Below are 18,340 nucleotides of genomic sequence, written 5' to 3'. Positions count from 1 at the left end.
GGGGCATTAGAGCAAATAAACTATTTTGTCAATCTCACTCAGATCCTTCAATGCCACATATCTTTCTTTTGTGTTCAGCTTTGTTCCCATCAAATTTGGATCCTCTCGTGTCCTGGCCTAAGACTAAGAAATTCAAGCCATTGGTTTGTGTGAAAGAAAAATTAGATTTCTTAGTTTATGTAAGGTGGATCAGTGAAATGAGTTAATAAGGATCGTCGAATTCAATTTGAGTGGCCAAAATTGTTTAGTCCTTAAGATCCAGATAGTAAGATCCGAAGTGAACCTTAATCCGTTCTTGCCTACTATTTATTTTTTTAATGATTCTTTCAATCAAATTGTCATTTTATTTCTTTTTCAAATTGTCATTTTAATTTGTGAGTGTCCTAATTTGTCATCATTGTCCTTGTTTGTCAATTTTTGAGAAAGACAGGTCCATTCACTATTATTGATAAAGTAGAAGGATGCCTAGACATTAAGAGAATCACAGTCACATGAATGAAAAGTCTCCATTCATGTCTAAACGTGACCTCCACAGCTAAATTATCTTTTAATTTCTGATGAATTAAAATTTTAAACAATTTTATCCTATTGATTTTTCGAAATTAATAATTTATCATCATCCTGATACTCTTTAATTTTTTATCTAAAATACATCATGTGTCTCGTACATGATTTGTATTTAAGGTTATTTCGAACTTTTGACCTTCTTTGCACAAGTAATTTACTCCTCTTTAGTACAAACTCTTAAATTTTAGCTAATTAAAAAAACATGTCGTGTTCGTTTAAAAAGCTTACAGTGAACTAATAAAAAGTATACTAGACTTAGTAATATAAAGTTGTGGCTAATTGTAAACTTTGAAAATTCAACATAATCAATTATGTCCATAGAAAACGTCAACAATCATGGCCATCTTTTTCATTTCATTGGTACCTTATAAAAATATGTCCATTGCCTGATCGTGTTCAAAATCAAAGGCACTAAGTTATGAGAAAATCTTGTTTAAATGCACAACATTTTCAACTGATTTCCATCAAATTCCATAATTTTCAGAGATAATAAAATATAATAGGATGATACGACAAATTAATTTTGAGCTTAACAGAGTAATGAGGTGTTGAAATATCTAAAATAACCATAAACATACGTCATTACTTTTTTTTTTTTTTTTTGAACAAAACATCATTACTTACTTTAAATGAAAGATTTAACAAAATTAAAGTGAGTTAATGAATCAGTGTCACAACGTTAATATAACAAATCGCTTAAAATTTCAATTTATATAATAAATTAAAAAAATAAAAATAAATTCTTATGACATTTTAAGAAGTTTCCCACTACCGTTACCAAGAATCTGAATTTCTGAAACTACCCATTTCTTTCTCTCTCTAAACCAACCGGTAAAAAACCACCGCCGCCATTTCAAACGCTTCAACCCTCCCATTCTTCCTGCAATAAACTCAAAATATTAACTTTGATGTGATATCAGAAGAAAAGCCAATTCGAAAAATGTCTTCCTTCAGCCACTAATGCATACCTTCTCAGTTTCTCTCTCCTCCTCTCTTTCAGACCCCACTTCTTCTTCCTTTCTCTCTCTAGAAGTCTAAAGCTCCCATCTTTTCAAAACCCCTTTTCTTATTGGACCATTTCTCCAACCCCCACCACGCCCACGAACTCTCAATGCTCCATTTTGCACAGAAATGGCGGATAACAATCCGACGCCTCCGCACCAAACAGAGGAAAACACAGTGACTCAATTGGACTTCTTAAAGAAACTCAAACGCTCCAACCCTCTGGAACCTTTTCTGGGAATTCTTGGGTTCTTCCTGGTCGCTCTTCTCTTCGTCACCTGCTTCTCCTACTTGGATTACCGTACAGTTTTCAGTGGGATTTTGGGACTGCCATCAAAAGTGAATGGACGGTTTGGATTTCTTGAGGAAGGCGCTGACGGGTGTGATGTGTTTGAAGGGAATTGGGTTTGGGATGAGAGCTATCCGTTGTACGAGTCACAGAACTGTAGCTTTTTAGATGAAGGGTTCAGATGTTCTGAGAATGGCAGGCCTGATAATTTCTACACCAAGTGGCGTTGGCAGCCCAAAGATTGCACCTTGCCCAGGTACTACTTTACCATTCTGTTTCTTTAACCGTGTCCGAATCGCCTTATCTGATATCAGAGTAGTTTAGAATATCGCGTTGTTGGAAGATAAAGAAAGAAAATTGATTTAAGTGTCATGTCTATGTTGGTTTTGGTGATGTTTAGATTAAAGGTTCAGTGCTCGTAGAAGCTTCCTGGATTTATCAGCAGCCTAATTGGAATTTAGTTCATTGATTTGGTGAACAGATAAATTTTATCAGTAACTGGAATTTAATTTATTCATTTGTCTATTACTAATTTGGAATTTTGGGTTGGTTCCCTGTTTATTTTTTGTTAATTTCTTTTAATCGAGCGATATTCTAATTAATCCAAACCACGCGGAGGTGATTCGAACTTGGATTGGTTCCATTCTCAATTGACTTTCTTGTTATTTTCTGTGTGAATGAATTTGATTTTTTGTGGAGGTTGGTGGGTGTGCCTCTTTTGTTTACTAGCTGCTCACCCGTGAACCATTATTGCCCTTCGGCTTTGTCAACTTTTTCAGTGTTCAAACTGTTCAAGTTGTGAGTAAGTTCTCTGTTTTCCCTTTTGTTTTGTCATCTGGTTTCATTTTATGCTTTTCCAATTTGGAGGTTTTGTTTTCATCTGATTACAATTCGAGTGAGTCGAAAAAGATTACAGAAGATTATATTAGATATTTTCGTCTATAATCGCGAAGTATAATCATAACTACAACGATAATTGAGTGACCTTTAGTATTTAAGATGATGATAATGATGATGGTACACCGAATACTCTCTAACTGAGTACATTGTAGTTGTTCCGTTCGGTTTCATTAATGTTGCGGTTCAACTTCAATTTCAATGATCAACCTCTTGGTTTCTTACTATGATCTGTACTAATGGTTTCTTACTATGATCAACCTCTTGGTTCTTCAAACCAAGGGGTTTTTAATGCTTTTCTGTAATGCTCTTCTAACAAATTAGATTGGAAAAGATCTTATGTTCGGTTTCTCTCTTGTCTTAAGAACAGATTCGATGCAGGGAAGATGTTGGACAAGCTTCGGAACCGGCGTGTTGTATTTGTTGGTGACTCAATTGGAAGGAACCAATGGGAGTCTCTTCTCTGCATGCTTTCCTCTGCAGTTACTAACAAGACTTCAATCTATGAAGTGAATGGGAGTCCAATCACAAAGCATTCGGGGTTCTTGGTATTCAAGTTTGAGGACTTCAACTGCACTGTGGAATACTACAGAGCACCATTTTTAGTCTTTCAGGGCCACCCTCCTGCTGGCGCTCCAGAAAACGTGAAGATGACCTTAAGGGTGGATCAACTGGAAAGGACTTCCAGGCGGTGGAGAGATGCGGATGTGCTGATTCTCAATGCGGGGCATTGGTGGAATTATGAGAAGACCATACGAGAGTAAATCCTGCATACTTTCTCCTACAACTTTTTTGTTAGTTTTCATTATATACTAGTTCTTATTGATAGCCTATGCAAACTTTTCACACAAACTCTATGAGGTAGAAAGCTTACGACGGATTTGTGTTTTAAAGAACATTTAATAATTTGGGATCATGTCTGATCTTTGGAATTTCATGACTTGTCAGTGGTTGCTACTTCCAAGAAGGGAAGGAGGTGAAGATGAATATGACTGTCGAAACAGCATTTCGTAGATCGTTAGATACTGTGATTGATTGGATTGGCAATGAAGTGAACATGAGCAAGTCTTACGTCCTCTTTCGAACTTATGCTCCTGTGCATTTCAGGTTTGCTCCGTCATTTTTGTTGCCAGTCTCATTGATAGATCATTTTTTGCTTTCAGTTTGACTTTGCATTTTAGGGTTCTCTGTGTTTTTTCATTTGCTTGTATATGCTTTAGGCATCAGAACATATAGCAATACCGTAAACGTTCACACATTTTCACTTAATGTGTTTAGGGAAATGTTGCTTTTAGTTTTTACCGCATATGCATAACCGAGCACTGATCAATAGGATGTGGATGTAACAGTGGTGGTGATTGGAATACTGGTGGTGGTTGTCAGTTGGAGAAACTACCTGGATTAAGTTTGTCGCCCAATTCATCTGAAAGTGTTTACAAGACTATCTTTGATCTCATATCAGAGCGTTCAAATGAGTCACATGTTAGGAAACTGGATTTGCTCAATGTGACGAACATGTCTTTGTGGAGAAAAGATGGCCATGCCTCTATATACTATCTAGGGCCTGAGACTGGACCAGCCTCCATCCACCATCAAGACTGCAGCCACTGGTGCCTCCCAGGTGTGCCTGATTCATGGAACGAGCTACTGTATGCACTCTTCCTTAAACGGGAATCCAGTTGCGCATGAAACTCAACCAAATCTTCGGAATTTACATTGTGAGCAGTATTAAAAACTTCCTGCGATGATGATCACATAAGGACTTCAGCACACAAAAGGGTGGAAAAAACGGGAACATTTTGTTGACGCTCTTGCTTTCACATTCACCGAAGAACTCTGGCATGTAACAATGAGAGTTCGGTGGTACTGTTAGCATCTTCATTTTTCTTGAGCATTAGATGGGTTTTGCTTAACGAGGGGAAGATTAGAACACGAGATTACTGGATGTTTGCTAAGCTAACATGTAAAGCTGGGATTCATTGATCGGTAAGAATTCAAGTCACTTTGGATGCTTTTGTAGGATAATTGTTTGCAGTAGATGCGTCATCTCTGGACCCGAAGGACGGAAGTTGATTTACGGAGCACGCTAAACTCGTGAGATGCAAGTAGAAAGAGATGATGAGGCAAGCGTGATACTAGTTATACATGTACACATGGTTTTACTTATATTCACAGAATGTAATCACACAAGTTTACAGCAAAATTTTTGAAATTTACAGCTCTCATTTTAGTTCTTAAACAGAAAATGAAGTTGCTCATAATATCCAAAGTTGATGAAAGGGATTTTATTTTGACTATGATTAAAACGCTTCCGTTTTTAGTCAGGTTTGGTGGAAACACTTAAAATGCTTTTGGAGTAAAAAAGACGCTTTCTGGCGAAGCTCGTGACTAGCGATGAAATTTTAATAAAATTCTTAAGGTTTTCATGTGGAGAGTACATTATGCCCATAACCTATAGGATGATTGATCTTTGGACTTGCATTCTCTCTTAGGGGTTGATACTTCCAAGAAGGAGATGAGGTGAAGATGAATATGAACATGAACCTATTTGACAACAAACCAGCCTCTATCCACCATCAAGAGTCCCAGACTGAAGCCACTGGTGCCTACCGGGTGTCCCCGATTCATGGAACGAGCTTCTCTATGCGCTCTTCCTTGAACACGAGTCCATCGTGCAGCTTCCTGAGTACGCTAGCATGATAATCACCGAAAGGGCTGCGGAGGGAAATTTGACGGAACATTTTGTTCAACCATGATCTGCTCGAGAATTGGAGGGATTGTTCTTAACAAGAGGAACATGAGAAAGGAGGGTGAAATGATTTGAAATTTTGGACCTTCGAGTCGTGGTGATAGGGTCTCAGACAATCGATTCGGATTCATACCAGGACACTCAACCGTGGAGGCAATCTATTTCTTACAAAGATCAACGGAAAGATTTAGAGATATGAAAAAGGATTTGCACATGACATTTATGGATTTGGAAAAAGCGTATGATAGAGTCCCAAGAGAGATTCTTTGGAGGATTTTAGAGAAGAAAGGAGTACGAGGAGCATTTATTCAAGCTATAAAAGATATATATGATGGAGCAAAAACTGCTGTAAGAACTCATGAAGGACAAACCGAAAGTTTGCCTATAACTGTAGGGTTACACCAAGCCTCATCTTTAAGTCCTTACTTTTTGCCTTGGTAATGGATGAGTTAACGAGACATATTCAATATGATATCGCTTGGTGTATGCTTTTCGCATATGATATAGTATTGATAGATAAAACTCATGAGGGAGTAAGTGCGAAGCTCAACCTTTGGCGGGAAGTGTTGGAATCTAAAGGACTTCGCCCAAGTAGGTCAAAGACATAGTATATGGAGCGCATATTCAATGGGAACAAAGGTGCAAATGAGTTAAGAGTGAGGATTGAAGATCAAAAAGTACCAAAGAGCTAACCCTTTCGCTATCTTGGATCTATCTTACAAAAGAACAGAGAATTAGATGGAGACCTCAATCATAGGCTACAAGTTGGATGGATGAAATGGAAGAGTGCATCGGGTGTGTTGTGCGACCGTCATATGACACTGAAGATCAAGGGAAAATTTTATAGGATGGCAATAAGGTCAGCAATGCTTTATGGTATGGAATGTTGGGCGGTGAAGTATCAACACGTACCCAAAATGAATGTAGTGGAGATGAGAATGTTTCGTTGGATGTGTGGGCACACGAGAAATGACAAGATTAGGAATGAGGATATACGAGGCAAATTAGGAGTAGTCGAAATTGAAGATAAGATGAGAGATAATTGGAAAGGTGGTTTGAACATGTCAAACGAAGACCTACAAATGTTCCGGTTAGAAGATGTGAGTACGAGATAGAGGCCTAGGGTCAAAGACATAGAGAAAGACCTAGGAAGACTTGGAAAGAGACTTTAAGAAAATATTTGGACTACTTGGATCTAACAGAAGACATGGCGCAAAACCAAGCCCAATAGCGTTCTAGGATTCATATGGCCAACCCCACTTAATGATATAAGGCCTTGTTGTTGTTGTTGTTGGAGTCGTGGTGACAGATTCGCAGGGCTAACACAGGTAAGGGGAACTCTTTGCAGCAAATTTATGATTGCCAGACACTGAAGCTAGAGAAGGCATGCCATGATTTGGGGATGCAAGTAGGCAGAGTTTGATGGCATGCCGACGGAACTCTGTTTTGGTTATGTTATGAGCTCCACTAGTACTTATCTGCAAGTATGCGCATAGGAGACCGTTGAAGAAAGAGTCATTGTAGAGACAATTGAAGTAATTGGGAGCCATGCTCATACTCTATCTCATTCTCATCTCTCTTTTCCTACACTACTCACCCTCCTCTCTCAGCACTCCGCCTCTGCCTCTTGCACGCCGCCCCCCTAACCTTTTACTATTATTCCAAATTGGTGAGGTTTGTAGGAAAGAAAATGTCAAATCTGTTAAGTTCCTTTCAAATCCGTAAGGTTCATAGGAAAGAAAAGATGTATATAGGCACACGTTGGATCAACGTTGGTTATTTACTATGTATATAACGTTGGAGAATTAAAGAAATAACTGTCATATTAATAATCAAATAAAGAGGAAAAAGGTTGCAAAAGTGCGCAACGTCCCAATTCTTCTGAAATTATGAGTAATAATGCCAACGTTATTTGAAGGCAAGTGACCCTTTAACACAGTGGTGAAGATGAGTATTGCTCTTGTACTATGACGTGGGTTCGAGTCCCGTCGACTTTCTAATTTAACATCTAACGAATCGCGTTGACTTTCTAATTTATCATCTAATCTAACAAATCTATCATTCGACAAAAAAAAAAAAAAAAAAAAATGGATTTGAAGGAAAATGAATTGTCACAATGGGCATGGTTTGTATTTTGAAACGCCCCATAAAATTCCAACAGAAAATCCGTTCTGGCTATATTCTAGACCCTGCTACTAAGACATGTGCAAGTGCCGATCTCATTTCTGGTTTCTTGATGAAATAAATGTGCCTAAAAAAGAACTAAAAAATGGTGCGTTGATGTGTAGAACTCTACCAATCAGCGCATTCATGTGCAACAACCACAAACGCAGAATTGAAATCTCCAAAAGGTGAAGACTGAACCATGAAAAGCTAGCTATCCCATAATGCTTCACGAAAGGAAGATTTTTAGTACACTGAAATTATATAATGTTATTGCAGCAGCAACATTTAGTAACTAGTGGAAATCAAACTATAGCTAATGGGTGGAGGCTGATCAGTCAGTAAATGGGTATTGCTCATACCTTACTGCACAATCAACCAGAACTGCACGACCGCCTATCGCATTTTGACACGTCACTGACATGTCTGTTTTTGCAGCACCAAGACAAGTAGTGCAATCTGGGGCTGTGATGTTTTTGCCACAAGAAGCATGGCCGTACGCAAACGCATTAGGGTAAGGAGATATGTTGTAGTAATCATAGTTCTTGTGAGCTGGTGCGGCAGTTTCCAATTCTTGAAGAACATAGGCTAGGCTTACAGCAAAAGGATCACCAGCTGTGTACAACCCTCCGTTGCATAGAACGTTTGTCACGTTTGTGTCTGGAGTGCATCTTACCACACTGCAGAAGAAAAACCCTGCGAATCCGATTAGGGTTAGGGTTACTGCAATTTTCATGAGATGAATGCCCATTTTTTCTCTGTTTCTTGTTGTTGTGATGTCTCCTGATCTTATCAGAGTTGAAGCTTTTTAACTTTGGATTCTCTTTTTTATGGTTTATCTTAATCATGAGCACTATAATTATGTATGTTTCTCCGTCGGCATCCTTAATTTTATACTTTTATTTGTCTTACTTGAATGGTCTTATGTTGATTATCCTATTCCAATGGCTTATACATTTGTCTTCTTTTAACAGAAATTATCATGATATTATTTAAGACCTGAGCTGGTGATCCAAAATATATACAACATAGATCAATGGGTTTGGCCTTAATCTCTGCCAAGGTCCCTTCACAAAGCTGCAGGCCAAATAAGATACATAGGATGATGACCACTCCATCCTATCACTACAAAAAAATATGGACAATGTGCGCAATAAATTATTTGTGCCCTTTGAGGTCAAAGAGCACCAACAGATAATGTGCTCATAGACCAATAGTAACAATGCAGTGACTAAAATGGTATTTACACCCTCTATGGACGTGCCCTTTGATCAAGGAGCACAATAAAATATGTGGTGCTCAAAAAGATAAGCACAAATAAAGATCCTTTTGTGCCTCTGACAACTATGTCAAATGGCTTCTGACAAAGGTCCTTTATCTTATTTGGCCTGCAGCTTTGTGAAGGGACCTTGGTAGAGATTAAGGCCAAACCTATTGATCTATCTGACAAAGTTTTGGCAGATCTGACAACTATGTCAAATGACTTCTGACAAAGGTCCTTTATCTTATTTGGCCTGCAGCTTTGTGAAGGGACCTTGGTAGAGATTAAGGCCAAACCTATTGATCTATTTTGTATATATTTTGCTATGGTGTGATGATCAAATCTAAGTTAGGAGAAAATTTTATATGGGAGCAGCTGTTTACACGGGAACACATTCATAAGGTGTGAAATTTTACACTGGATAAATCCAGGGCTTAAGCATACTAGCTTTAACAACTTTAGGCAAGGCAAATTTGTATTTTTAGGATGATAACAGAAAAAGTTGACAAATAAGCACCTTTACTTCACTACACTCGATATAACCTGATAATATATGGGTTCCAACAATTTCACCCCTTATAAGTGTGTTGCCGTATAAAAATTTGTCAAGTCCTAAGTTAGGCACAAATGTCCGAATCTAAATTCATTGTCTTTCCCACACATGTAGGGCTGGCCCTAAGTGTAGCCCAAGTAGATGCCTGCCTAGGGCCCCCACTTTGGAGGGGTCCTCAATTTTTTTTATATCCTATAATTAACATATAAATACAGAAGAAAAAAAAATATCATAATTCATTTGTTGGTGTAGTGGAAATGTTTGGCTTCCTTTTTCTTTGGGGTGTTGAGTTCGAAAAACATAGCTGCCTTTTTAGTCACTAGTTTTTTCTTGTTTTTCAAATTTACTCCTAACCTCATCTGTTTAAATGCATATAAAGTTATAAAACTCAAGTCCTTTTGCAATATTTTTTTCTTTCAACTTCCCAATCTCTCTATTTCTATTGAATGTTTAAACCAACTATCACATGATTTTGAAGATTGTACTTTAAGGTAATCAAAACTTTAAATTTATATTTTTCTTTTCAATAAATTTTTATTTAATGGATTATTTTAATATTCAATTCGTTAGTGTGATGTTGATTTTAGAAGGAAAAAAAAAACACACACACACACACACACACACACACACAAAAGAAACAATTGGCATTGTTGAATTTATTATACTCGTCGATCAAGTTTTATTGTTCTTTATTCTCTTGTTCATCAAGTTTTATTGTTCTTCACTCTCAATCTTAGACTATTGACTGCAAACATTTAATACATTTGTGTCTAAAAATTTGAGAGTGTAATGTTTAAGTAATGTTTTTATATTTATCTTCTTTTGATATTAATTTTTAATGATATTTAATGTGGAAATAGAATTTTTTATGTATTTAGCAAATTCTTTTTTATACATATCAATGTACAAAAAACCGGAGATCAACGAACTTTAGGGCCCTACTTCGAAGGCTCACATAGAGCTCCTAAATTCTCAAGGCCGGTCCTAACAATACGCATGCATAAGATCACATCATATGATAAAGTAATCATAGTTTCAGTTACTCGGTTAATTAATATATACCATACATCTAGCTAGCTACGCATCCTCTCCAAACTCCCATAATTTCAGAACATACGTGGAGTTTTGTAGGCCAAAAATGGGAAAATGTTTATGCACCATAGTTAAGAATATTAAAGTCTATATATAGGCATAGCTATAGCTATTTAGCATGAAAACCAGCAAGCTCTCCAAGTTCTTCAATCTCCTTCGCCAATTCTTCCAACTTTTCAATCATCTCTGTCAACAAGAAGACAAAGCTTGCAATTGCAAGTCCATCAACATTCTCTATTGGTCCAAACTTTGAAGGAGAAACAATCGAGCTCAGTTCTAGTCTCATTGACTTCAATTTGGGAATTATCACAGCCTCCCGGTTGCATCTTCTCATCTTCACAAGGCTCTCTCCAAGCTCTCTTAGGCTCCAAGCAAGTGTCAATCCTACAGCTTCACTAGGCTCTTCGATAGACTGCCTCAGACTCCACGACGGCTAAAATCACACATAATTTGAACCAGCTTAAGAATTTTTCTTGGAAAGAAGATGAACCAAAATTAATTCAAGCAAAGGCCAAGTGTGCATGTTATATATGTACATATGTACATGTGTACCTGTCTAGGAGATTGAAGACAACCTTTGAGGGAAATGACAATGGTAGCTAACTCTCGAAGAAGCTCTCCAACTTGTAGGTATTTTGTCCATGGGTACTTGAGACCAAACTTTCCATGCCATGGTTCCCATTTCGCAAAATTTGCCTGTCATACATAATTAATTATAGAACACCGTGAGCTCATGTTTTTGTTTATAAATTTAACAAGGATAGTGTTATTCGTATCATATTTGATGAACTACTTTTTTTTTTTTTAATTTTTTTTAATAAGAAGTGAATTACATACATGTGAGTTATATTATTCCATTAGTAGAGAGACCGTCAATAACTATATGCTGCACAAATAACAATATTGTTCTCGCTAAAATGTGTATGGAAGTATTATATATACCAGTGTCTCATCCTTTGACTTGGAGTTCAATACCGACTTGCAACTACTAGAAATGGAATCATCCTTCATATTTTCCTTGTCCAATCTGAAGTAATTCTCTAAGCATCCTGCAAATCAATCATTCAACAAATTAAGATGGTTAACTATTCACTTAATTAGATGGGTCATGCGTTTACTTTAATCACTAACACAACTTAGTGCATGCTTTAATTATTACCTTCAATTGAGTCAGCAAGGAGTTGAAATTTATGAGCTGTAGAGTCATGAAGTTCATCACTAGTCCATGTTGGGAAGACTAGCAAGCTTACGAATATGCATACTGCAAATCCCATTGCGATTGTTGAAAGACGATCACGAGCTATTTCCAACACTTTACCGGCACGTAAACCCGATACAATTACTAAGTTGAAGGTTAAGATGAAGATCAGGACTCCATAGTCGTATCTTTTCTTGATGCTAGGCACTAATCTAAAATATGTCGATATTGCACCTGAAATATAATATAATGTAAGATTTACTTAGTAAACAGTTTATCTTTTTTTGCTCTCATTCTTTCATTTTTCTTATTCAATAAAATTTTTGTTCATTTTGTCCAAAATTTCTAATATATATGTATGTATGTGTATGTAGTATTTGATCACAATTCATCATCAACCATTCAAATCCGCATAATGCACGGCACGTTGATAATGCGCCATAATCTTCTAGACTTATAGGGATGGAAGTTCCAAATTCTCTGGGACCAACTTTGTACAATATTAGACTATATATGCATTATAAAAGTTCTTTACGAAATTATATATGAGCATGACTCTTGAAAGATCAAAATTAATGGATGGCCTAACATTATATATCTTACCCATGACAAACACCCAACAGCCGATCATTACGGCGTTGCCCTTGCCCATTCCACCAACTTCTTGAGCAAAAGTTGCAGCTGAACACCCCAATACACCTCCTAAAATTGTACCCATTCCACGGTTTAAGCCCTTACTAAGTGTAGCACCTGAAAACAAAAAAATGTTACCATACACAATAACTTAATGAATTTTTTTTCGTTGGATAAAAAAGAGCGAAACTCTCCAATGTAACCCAGAAAAGTAGAGCAAACCTGCATAGAACTCAAAAATGACGACGACGGTCATGATAGCCCACATGGCATTCTCTCCAACTTGTTCATAGAGAGGGTCGAGAAGATAGAGAAGTGAAACCAAAACTAGGGCAACTCCAACCTTGATGCAGTGAAGCAGCTTTCTCATATCTTGCTTGCTTTTCTGATCAAGTACTCTAAGTGTAGGATTGGAAATAATTCCAAAAATAGAAAACTTCTGCCTCTCATCTTTGTCTTGAATATTTTTGGGAAGATCAAGCTCCACATCTGCCGGAATAGTTATCACGGTCGAACCCATAATCACTAATAAGAAATATTAATAGAAATATTCTCTTAGTTTATTTTTTCTTGTTTTAGACTAAATAATACAAATCACTCACTTTGTAGTTGTGAAACTTGGAAGGGAGATATCGTGTTTATATATACACGGCTTTCCCATGAAAAGTAGCCAAAGTGGGAACATATATGGTACCTATTGACCTAAAGTGGGCCTAGCTACCAGGGGTTTTACACTTAATTTAATAGAAACATTAAGAAGACTCTCTCAAAAATAGATTCTCTATAAATTCTTTACTACCACATGTTTATGGCCAAAATTATAGTCACCTTAGTGGAACACGCTTGCAGGCACGAGAGTACCTTCTATGCAAGGTGCAATGCCAATTCAGCATATAATATATATGGAGAGAATTGTCTTTTGGCAACAACATATTTCTACATGCAATATATATTGTGCCAATGCCAAATGAATTATTATCGCATTTTCATTGTGGTGGTTGATCACCAAGCTTAGTGCTCGCAGCTCACAAACATATATGCATGGTTCTTTACCAAAGAAAAAAAAGACATGCATGGTTGCAGTGCCATATCATGCAGGGTTGATCAACAAATCGTGAATACATGTAGACTTGACAGTAAAATTCATGTATTCATTTCACAAAAGAAAAAAACTCATGTATTATTTCAGAGTTATTATTTCTATGCATGAGTGTCTGTCATTGCATATATTATTATTTTATTTATAAAATTTATACTTATATGCATTTGAACAGTAAAATACTTAGAAAGTTAGGTTGGAATCAGAAAACGTGTGGCTGATCTTGTGATGAAGTATATTAATTGGATATCATAAATAAGGGGAGAAATAATGAACCAATTATTCTTAAAAAAATGTCTGAAAATGAGTAAAACAGGATAGAGAAACCGGAAAATCTGGAACATCTTAGATTTAAAAAAGGAAAAATTAGGTTGAAAAAAAAGAAGGAAAAATTAGATTTTCATCATCATTTTCATATTACATTAATTGAAACTTTATTGTTTTTTATTATTTATCATTAATTGAAAATTAGATTTTCATTAATTGAAAATTAGATTTTCATCATCATTTTCATATTACATTAATTGAAACTTTATTGTTTCATATTACATTAATTGAAACATATTAAAAAAAAAATTATATTATATTTTTTTTTCCTATAACTTCATAAGCCATTAAACAACATTAAATAACATTAAGTAACAGGAAACAACATTAAACAATGTTAAACAACATTAAATAACATTATACAACATTAAAAAAAAACATTCAATAACATGAAACTTAAACAACATTTTTTCCTATAAATTTAAGTCGTTGTAGTTTTTAAATTTAAGTTGTTGTAGTTTTTAAATTTAAGTTGTAGTTATAGTTTCTAAATTTAAGTTGTACTTTTTAAATTTAAGTTGTTGTAGTTTTTAAATTTAAATTATAGCTTTTAGATTTAAGTTGTAGTTTTAAACTAAATTGTTGTGGTTTTTAAATTTAAATAATAAATTACATTTGGCCCTATGACCCTTTAGCCCTCGGTTGTAGATGGTTTTTTGTCACAGGGATATGTTTAGCCCTACGGCCCTTTGGCCCTCGGTTGGAGATGGTAAGAAATATGGTGTCTACACTGTTCATTAAAATATTAATTTCTTGGAGGGTTGGCCCTTCTTCGGTTGGCGATGGCCTTAGTCTTACAATGGGCTAGCAATAATGTGATTCAAATTCGTCCTTAGCGAGAATCGAACTTAAGATCTCTCACTTACAAGTGAAGAAGAATATCACTAGACCGTTGTAGTAAGTGGCTATTACAGAAAATAATTAAGTGTTCAAGTTGTAATCCAAAATTTATATGAGATTATTAAAGAATTTTGAATTTTCGAAACCCTTTATTTTGAACTGTATCATTTAATAAACGTCCCTAAAAATTTGATTAATCAATTGTAGACAAAACTGAAATATCTTCTTGAATCGCATGGATTGAATTCATAAAGCCACTCAGTGTCTCTTTGATTATAACTATACTAGTACGAGTTCTCAAGGGACAAAACATATTTTGTTAACCTTTTGGACTATGACACCTCTTGACTAAAAATGGCAAGACAATGCGTGGAGCTCTTCCATTAAAGACTTGACCTCCACCAAATTAATTAAATCGTTATTGTCCAGCACTAGAGGAGAGTAATGAGTGAAAGAGGGAAGATGGGGGTAAAATTTGAAATGACCATGCGTTCAAAATTGAATTGATCATGTCCATTTTTCTTTTTTTAAGGTTGGAGGGTTTTCAAATTCTAGAACTAGCATGCTCATACTCATAAATCATCATTCTGCGTACCCACTCTCATCATTGAGCTGGCTAACCAGAGCCTTTAATTTACAACGTCATTTGAATGCACACTATCCTCTCTGTTGGATAATAAAATCTCACATCGAAAATTTAACAAAATGACATATATGAGAAATTTCACTCCTAATATCATCGAAGTTTTTTGTTATAATTAAAATCCTACACCTAGTAATAAGTGATTAAATTAGAGACAATATTGATGTTGATAGTGAACCATACGCTAGGCCTAAAATTTTTATCACTCATATAAATAATCTTAACATCCAACCACATATTATCACAGATGAATTGACTAGTGAACAAAAGGTAAAACTATATTTAGCTCTAATTAATTAAGTTTTGGAACCATATATAGTACGATTGGCGCTCTTAATTTAAAACTAGTTTTGTTGGAAAAGTTTGAACTTTGGTTGGAATAATGATGCATGCACCTTTGATATTTGTTCAAGTACGATTGTTGTACCTTCCACAAGAATCACTATCTATAAGATAATTGGACACGAATCCAACGCGGGGTTGAAGACGATTGACAAGTGATGATGGTCACAACCACTGATGAACTTTCTGTGATATTTTTATATTGTAATGTTAGTAGAAGTTTTAAGTTTGAATTCCTATGTTATATAATTTTTCTTGAAATCATGTCCCGAATTTGAATTCAAATTAACAAGAAATGTATGGCTTCCAATCATCACAAAGATTGATATATATTTCAAGGAATACACATCAGATATATCTTCATGTATTATGTATACATACTCGTGAATATCAAATTTACGGTATATACATCTTTGTGTTTATCGCTCTCATGTAATATAAGAATATAAACCTTATAATATAAGTTATTTCAAAGCTATTCAATTGAGTGAATATGAATCCTTAATCTTTTTTATTTTGGGCATGTTTCAATCACTTACATTGTATAAAACACAAAAAGAGCAAATAAGGAGGGGCTGGAAAAGCTTATTCGAACAACAATTTCGGGCTAGTTGCGGTAAATAGTCTTTTGGATTTTTGGTGTCTAATTTGGACTCACTTTTTCGGTATTCAATTTTGACGTTTTAACAACGTATAAGGGTTAAAAACAGATTTTATGTTATAAGGTGTTTTTAGGCCTTTTGTAATATCCATTTGCCTGTAGGGTTTTCCCTAAAACTATACAAACACCTTTAGGGTAGTATTTTCATTCATCTTTCATATGATTAATCAAAATTCGAGAATTTTTCTTAATTCTTTGGTGTTTCAGAATTCTATTAAAAAATGACCATTCGTAATCTCTTTTATCTATAACTTCTGATGCGTCAACAAAGCAATTAGGATTTGGGAGACATGATGAAGATACTTTAATAAGTTTTGGTGGCGACAGGGGACATGAACCAACCAAATTACCACTAGGCAAACAACTTTTTATCTTTTAAGTCCGTGCCGCGGAAACCATCAGCCGTACATTCATTTGAGTCGTACGTCAAACTCTTATCTCTTTCTTTGCCTTTTGTTCTGATTTCCTCTTACTGGTACATCGTCATCGGATGGAAAGAGATCCTTTCCAGAGATCCTTTCCATATCTCTTTTATTAAGATTATTGGATTAAGTAATCCGGATCTTTGAAATTTCATTCAACGATTCATCTGTTTTGATCCCTTAAAATCTATACTAACTTTTTATCTTCGGATGAAAGTTCAAAGGTCTGAATCACTTGATCCGGTGGCCAGTGACCTTGATGAAAAAGATCTAGGAAAGATCTCTTTTCTTATTGGATGATGCACTATCATCCACCTTATAAAGAAAGAAAGAAAGAAAGATAACCTAAGGTTATTTCTAGTATGCATGCACCGAGATCCTTGATCGCTCGATTTTCCTTTATGAAAATTTTGAGCACACATCTCATAATATTTGCTCCAGTGCATGTCATGTATTAGATGTATACAATTTTCGATTAGCTTAAGCAGTTTTTATTTAGTATTGAATCATGAAAAAGTAACTTGAAGTTAAATTAATTGATTATCAGGTTGTTATTTTCGTTTTTTTTTCTTGAAATAGAACTTGAATCTTAGGTTCAAATCTCTTAAGGGAACAGGAAAAAAGTTTGTTTTATCTCTTTTTTTTTTATAATCTTTTTTGGTTACTCCGTTGGAAGGAAACAATGGGAGTCTCTTCTCAGTATACTGTCCTCTGCAGTTCCTAACAAGACTTCAATCTTGGAAGGGAATCGAAGTCCAATCACAAAGCACTCGGGTTTCTTGGTGTTCAAGTTTGAAGACTTCAACTGCACCGTCGAATAATATAAATCACTGTTTCTAATATGTTTTAATTAATTTTTCCCGTGGATTTAATAATTATTTTGTTGAAATAAAACTCAAAGATGTCATGTGGAGAGTATGAAATTGCATTCTCTGGTGGGGGTTGATACTTCCAAGAAGGAGAGGAGGTGACGATGTGAATATGACTGTCGAAAGTGCATACAACCAGGGTCGGTTCAGAGATTTTGAGGTCCGAGGTCAAGTAAAAAAATGTGCTCTCACTTTATATAAAAAAAAATATTTGTTTTTACACGTAAGACATTGATAAAATTATATTTAGAAAAACACTTCAAACTCAATAATTTAGAAACACGGAAAAACTAATTTATTTTGTATAAAAAAAAGTAAACAAAAAAAACTTCAGGCTTACAAGCAGATAGATTATGAGTTTTGTTTTCCATCTGAACTTTTAAAGTGTTTTTATATAAATTGTGAGGTGTTTTTTCTTATTTACTAACCTAGTCAATATTAGACTAAAAAAATAATGATATTTTCGAGTCTTTAAAGATATGTATAAGTAATGAATGGGCATCAAATTAAACCTTTTGAATCTTGATGACATATTATATGATTTGCAAATTTGGTCTAAAAATTTAATCTGTGCATTATCCTTTGTTGAAGATTAGACTTGAATTGGAACAAATGTTTTAAAATAGCAACCCACATAGTTACTAGCTAGTAATTAAAAATAAGGGTAAATTACACTTTCATACCTCAGGTTTGGGGTCTATTTCAATTCCTTACAACATCTTCAAAACATTTC

General features: G+C 35.2%; 3 protein-coding genes across 3 annotated transcripts; 1 reads left to right on the top strand and 2 right to left on the bottom strand.

The window, feature by feature from the left end:
• The first annotated feature begins 1,332 nt into the window (after nt 1-1,332).
• LOC137742199 (protein trichome birefringence-like 10) lies at nt 1,333-5,001 on the top strand. The gene is made up of 4 exons (XM_068481990.2): nt 1,333-2,114; nt 3,126-3,515; nt 3,704-3,862; nt 4,105-5,001. The coding sequence occupies exons 1-4, from the start codon at nt 1,699-1,701 to the stop codon at nt 4,442-4,444; spliced, it is 1,305 nt and encodes a 434-aa protein (XP_068338091.2). The 5' UTR covers nt 1,333-1,698; the 3' UTR covers nt 4,445-5,001.
• A 2,947-nt stretch (nt 5,002-7,948) lies between these two features.
• LOC137741819 (antifungal protein ginkbilobin-like protein) lies at nt 7,949-8,479 on the bottom strand. The gene has a single exon (XM_068481534.2). It carries the CDS (start codon nt 8,416-8,418, stop codon nt 8,002-8,004), a length of 417 nt encoding a protein of 138 aa, XP_068337635.1. The 5' UTR covers nt 8,419-8,479; the 3' UTR covers nt 7,949-8,001.
• Nucleotides 8,480-10,497: 2,018 nt separating this feature from the next.
• LOC137741485 (aluminum-activated malate transporter 13-like) lies at nt 10,498-13,017 on the bottom strand. The gene is made up of 6 exons (XM_068481191.2): nt 12,627-13,017; nt 12,375-12,521; nt 11,733-12,005; nt 11,516-11,622; nt 11,126-11,269; nt 10,498-11,006 (listed from the first exon to the last, which is right to left on the bottom strand). The coding sequence occupies exons 1-6, from the start codon at nt 12,922-12,924 to the stop codon at nt 10,683-10,685; spliced, it is 1,293 nt and encodes a 430-aa protein (XP_068337292.2). The 5' UTR covers nt 12,925-13,017; the 3' UTR covers nt 10,498-10,682.
• Between the last annotated feature and the right edge of the window lie 5,323 nt (nt 13,018-18,340).

The sequence above is a fragment of the Pyrus communis genome, chromosome 11, assembly GCF_041283825.1.
Source record: "Pyrus communis isolate YQ-2024b chromosome 11, ASM4128382v1, whole genome shotgun sequence".
Lineage (NCBI taxonomy): Eukaryota > Viridiplantae > Streptophyta > Magnoliopsida > Rosales > Rosaceae > Pyrus > Pyrus communis.
The sequence above is the reverse complement of the archived record's forward strand: the minus strand, read 5'-3'. Positions and strand labels throughout refer to the sequence as shown.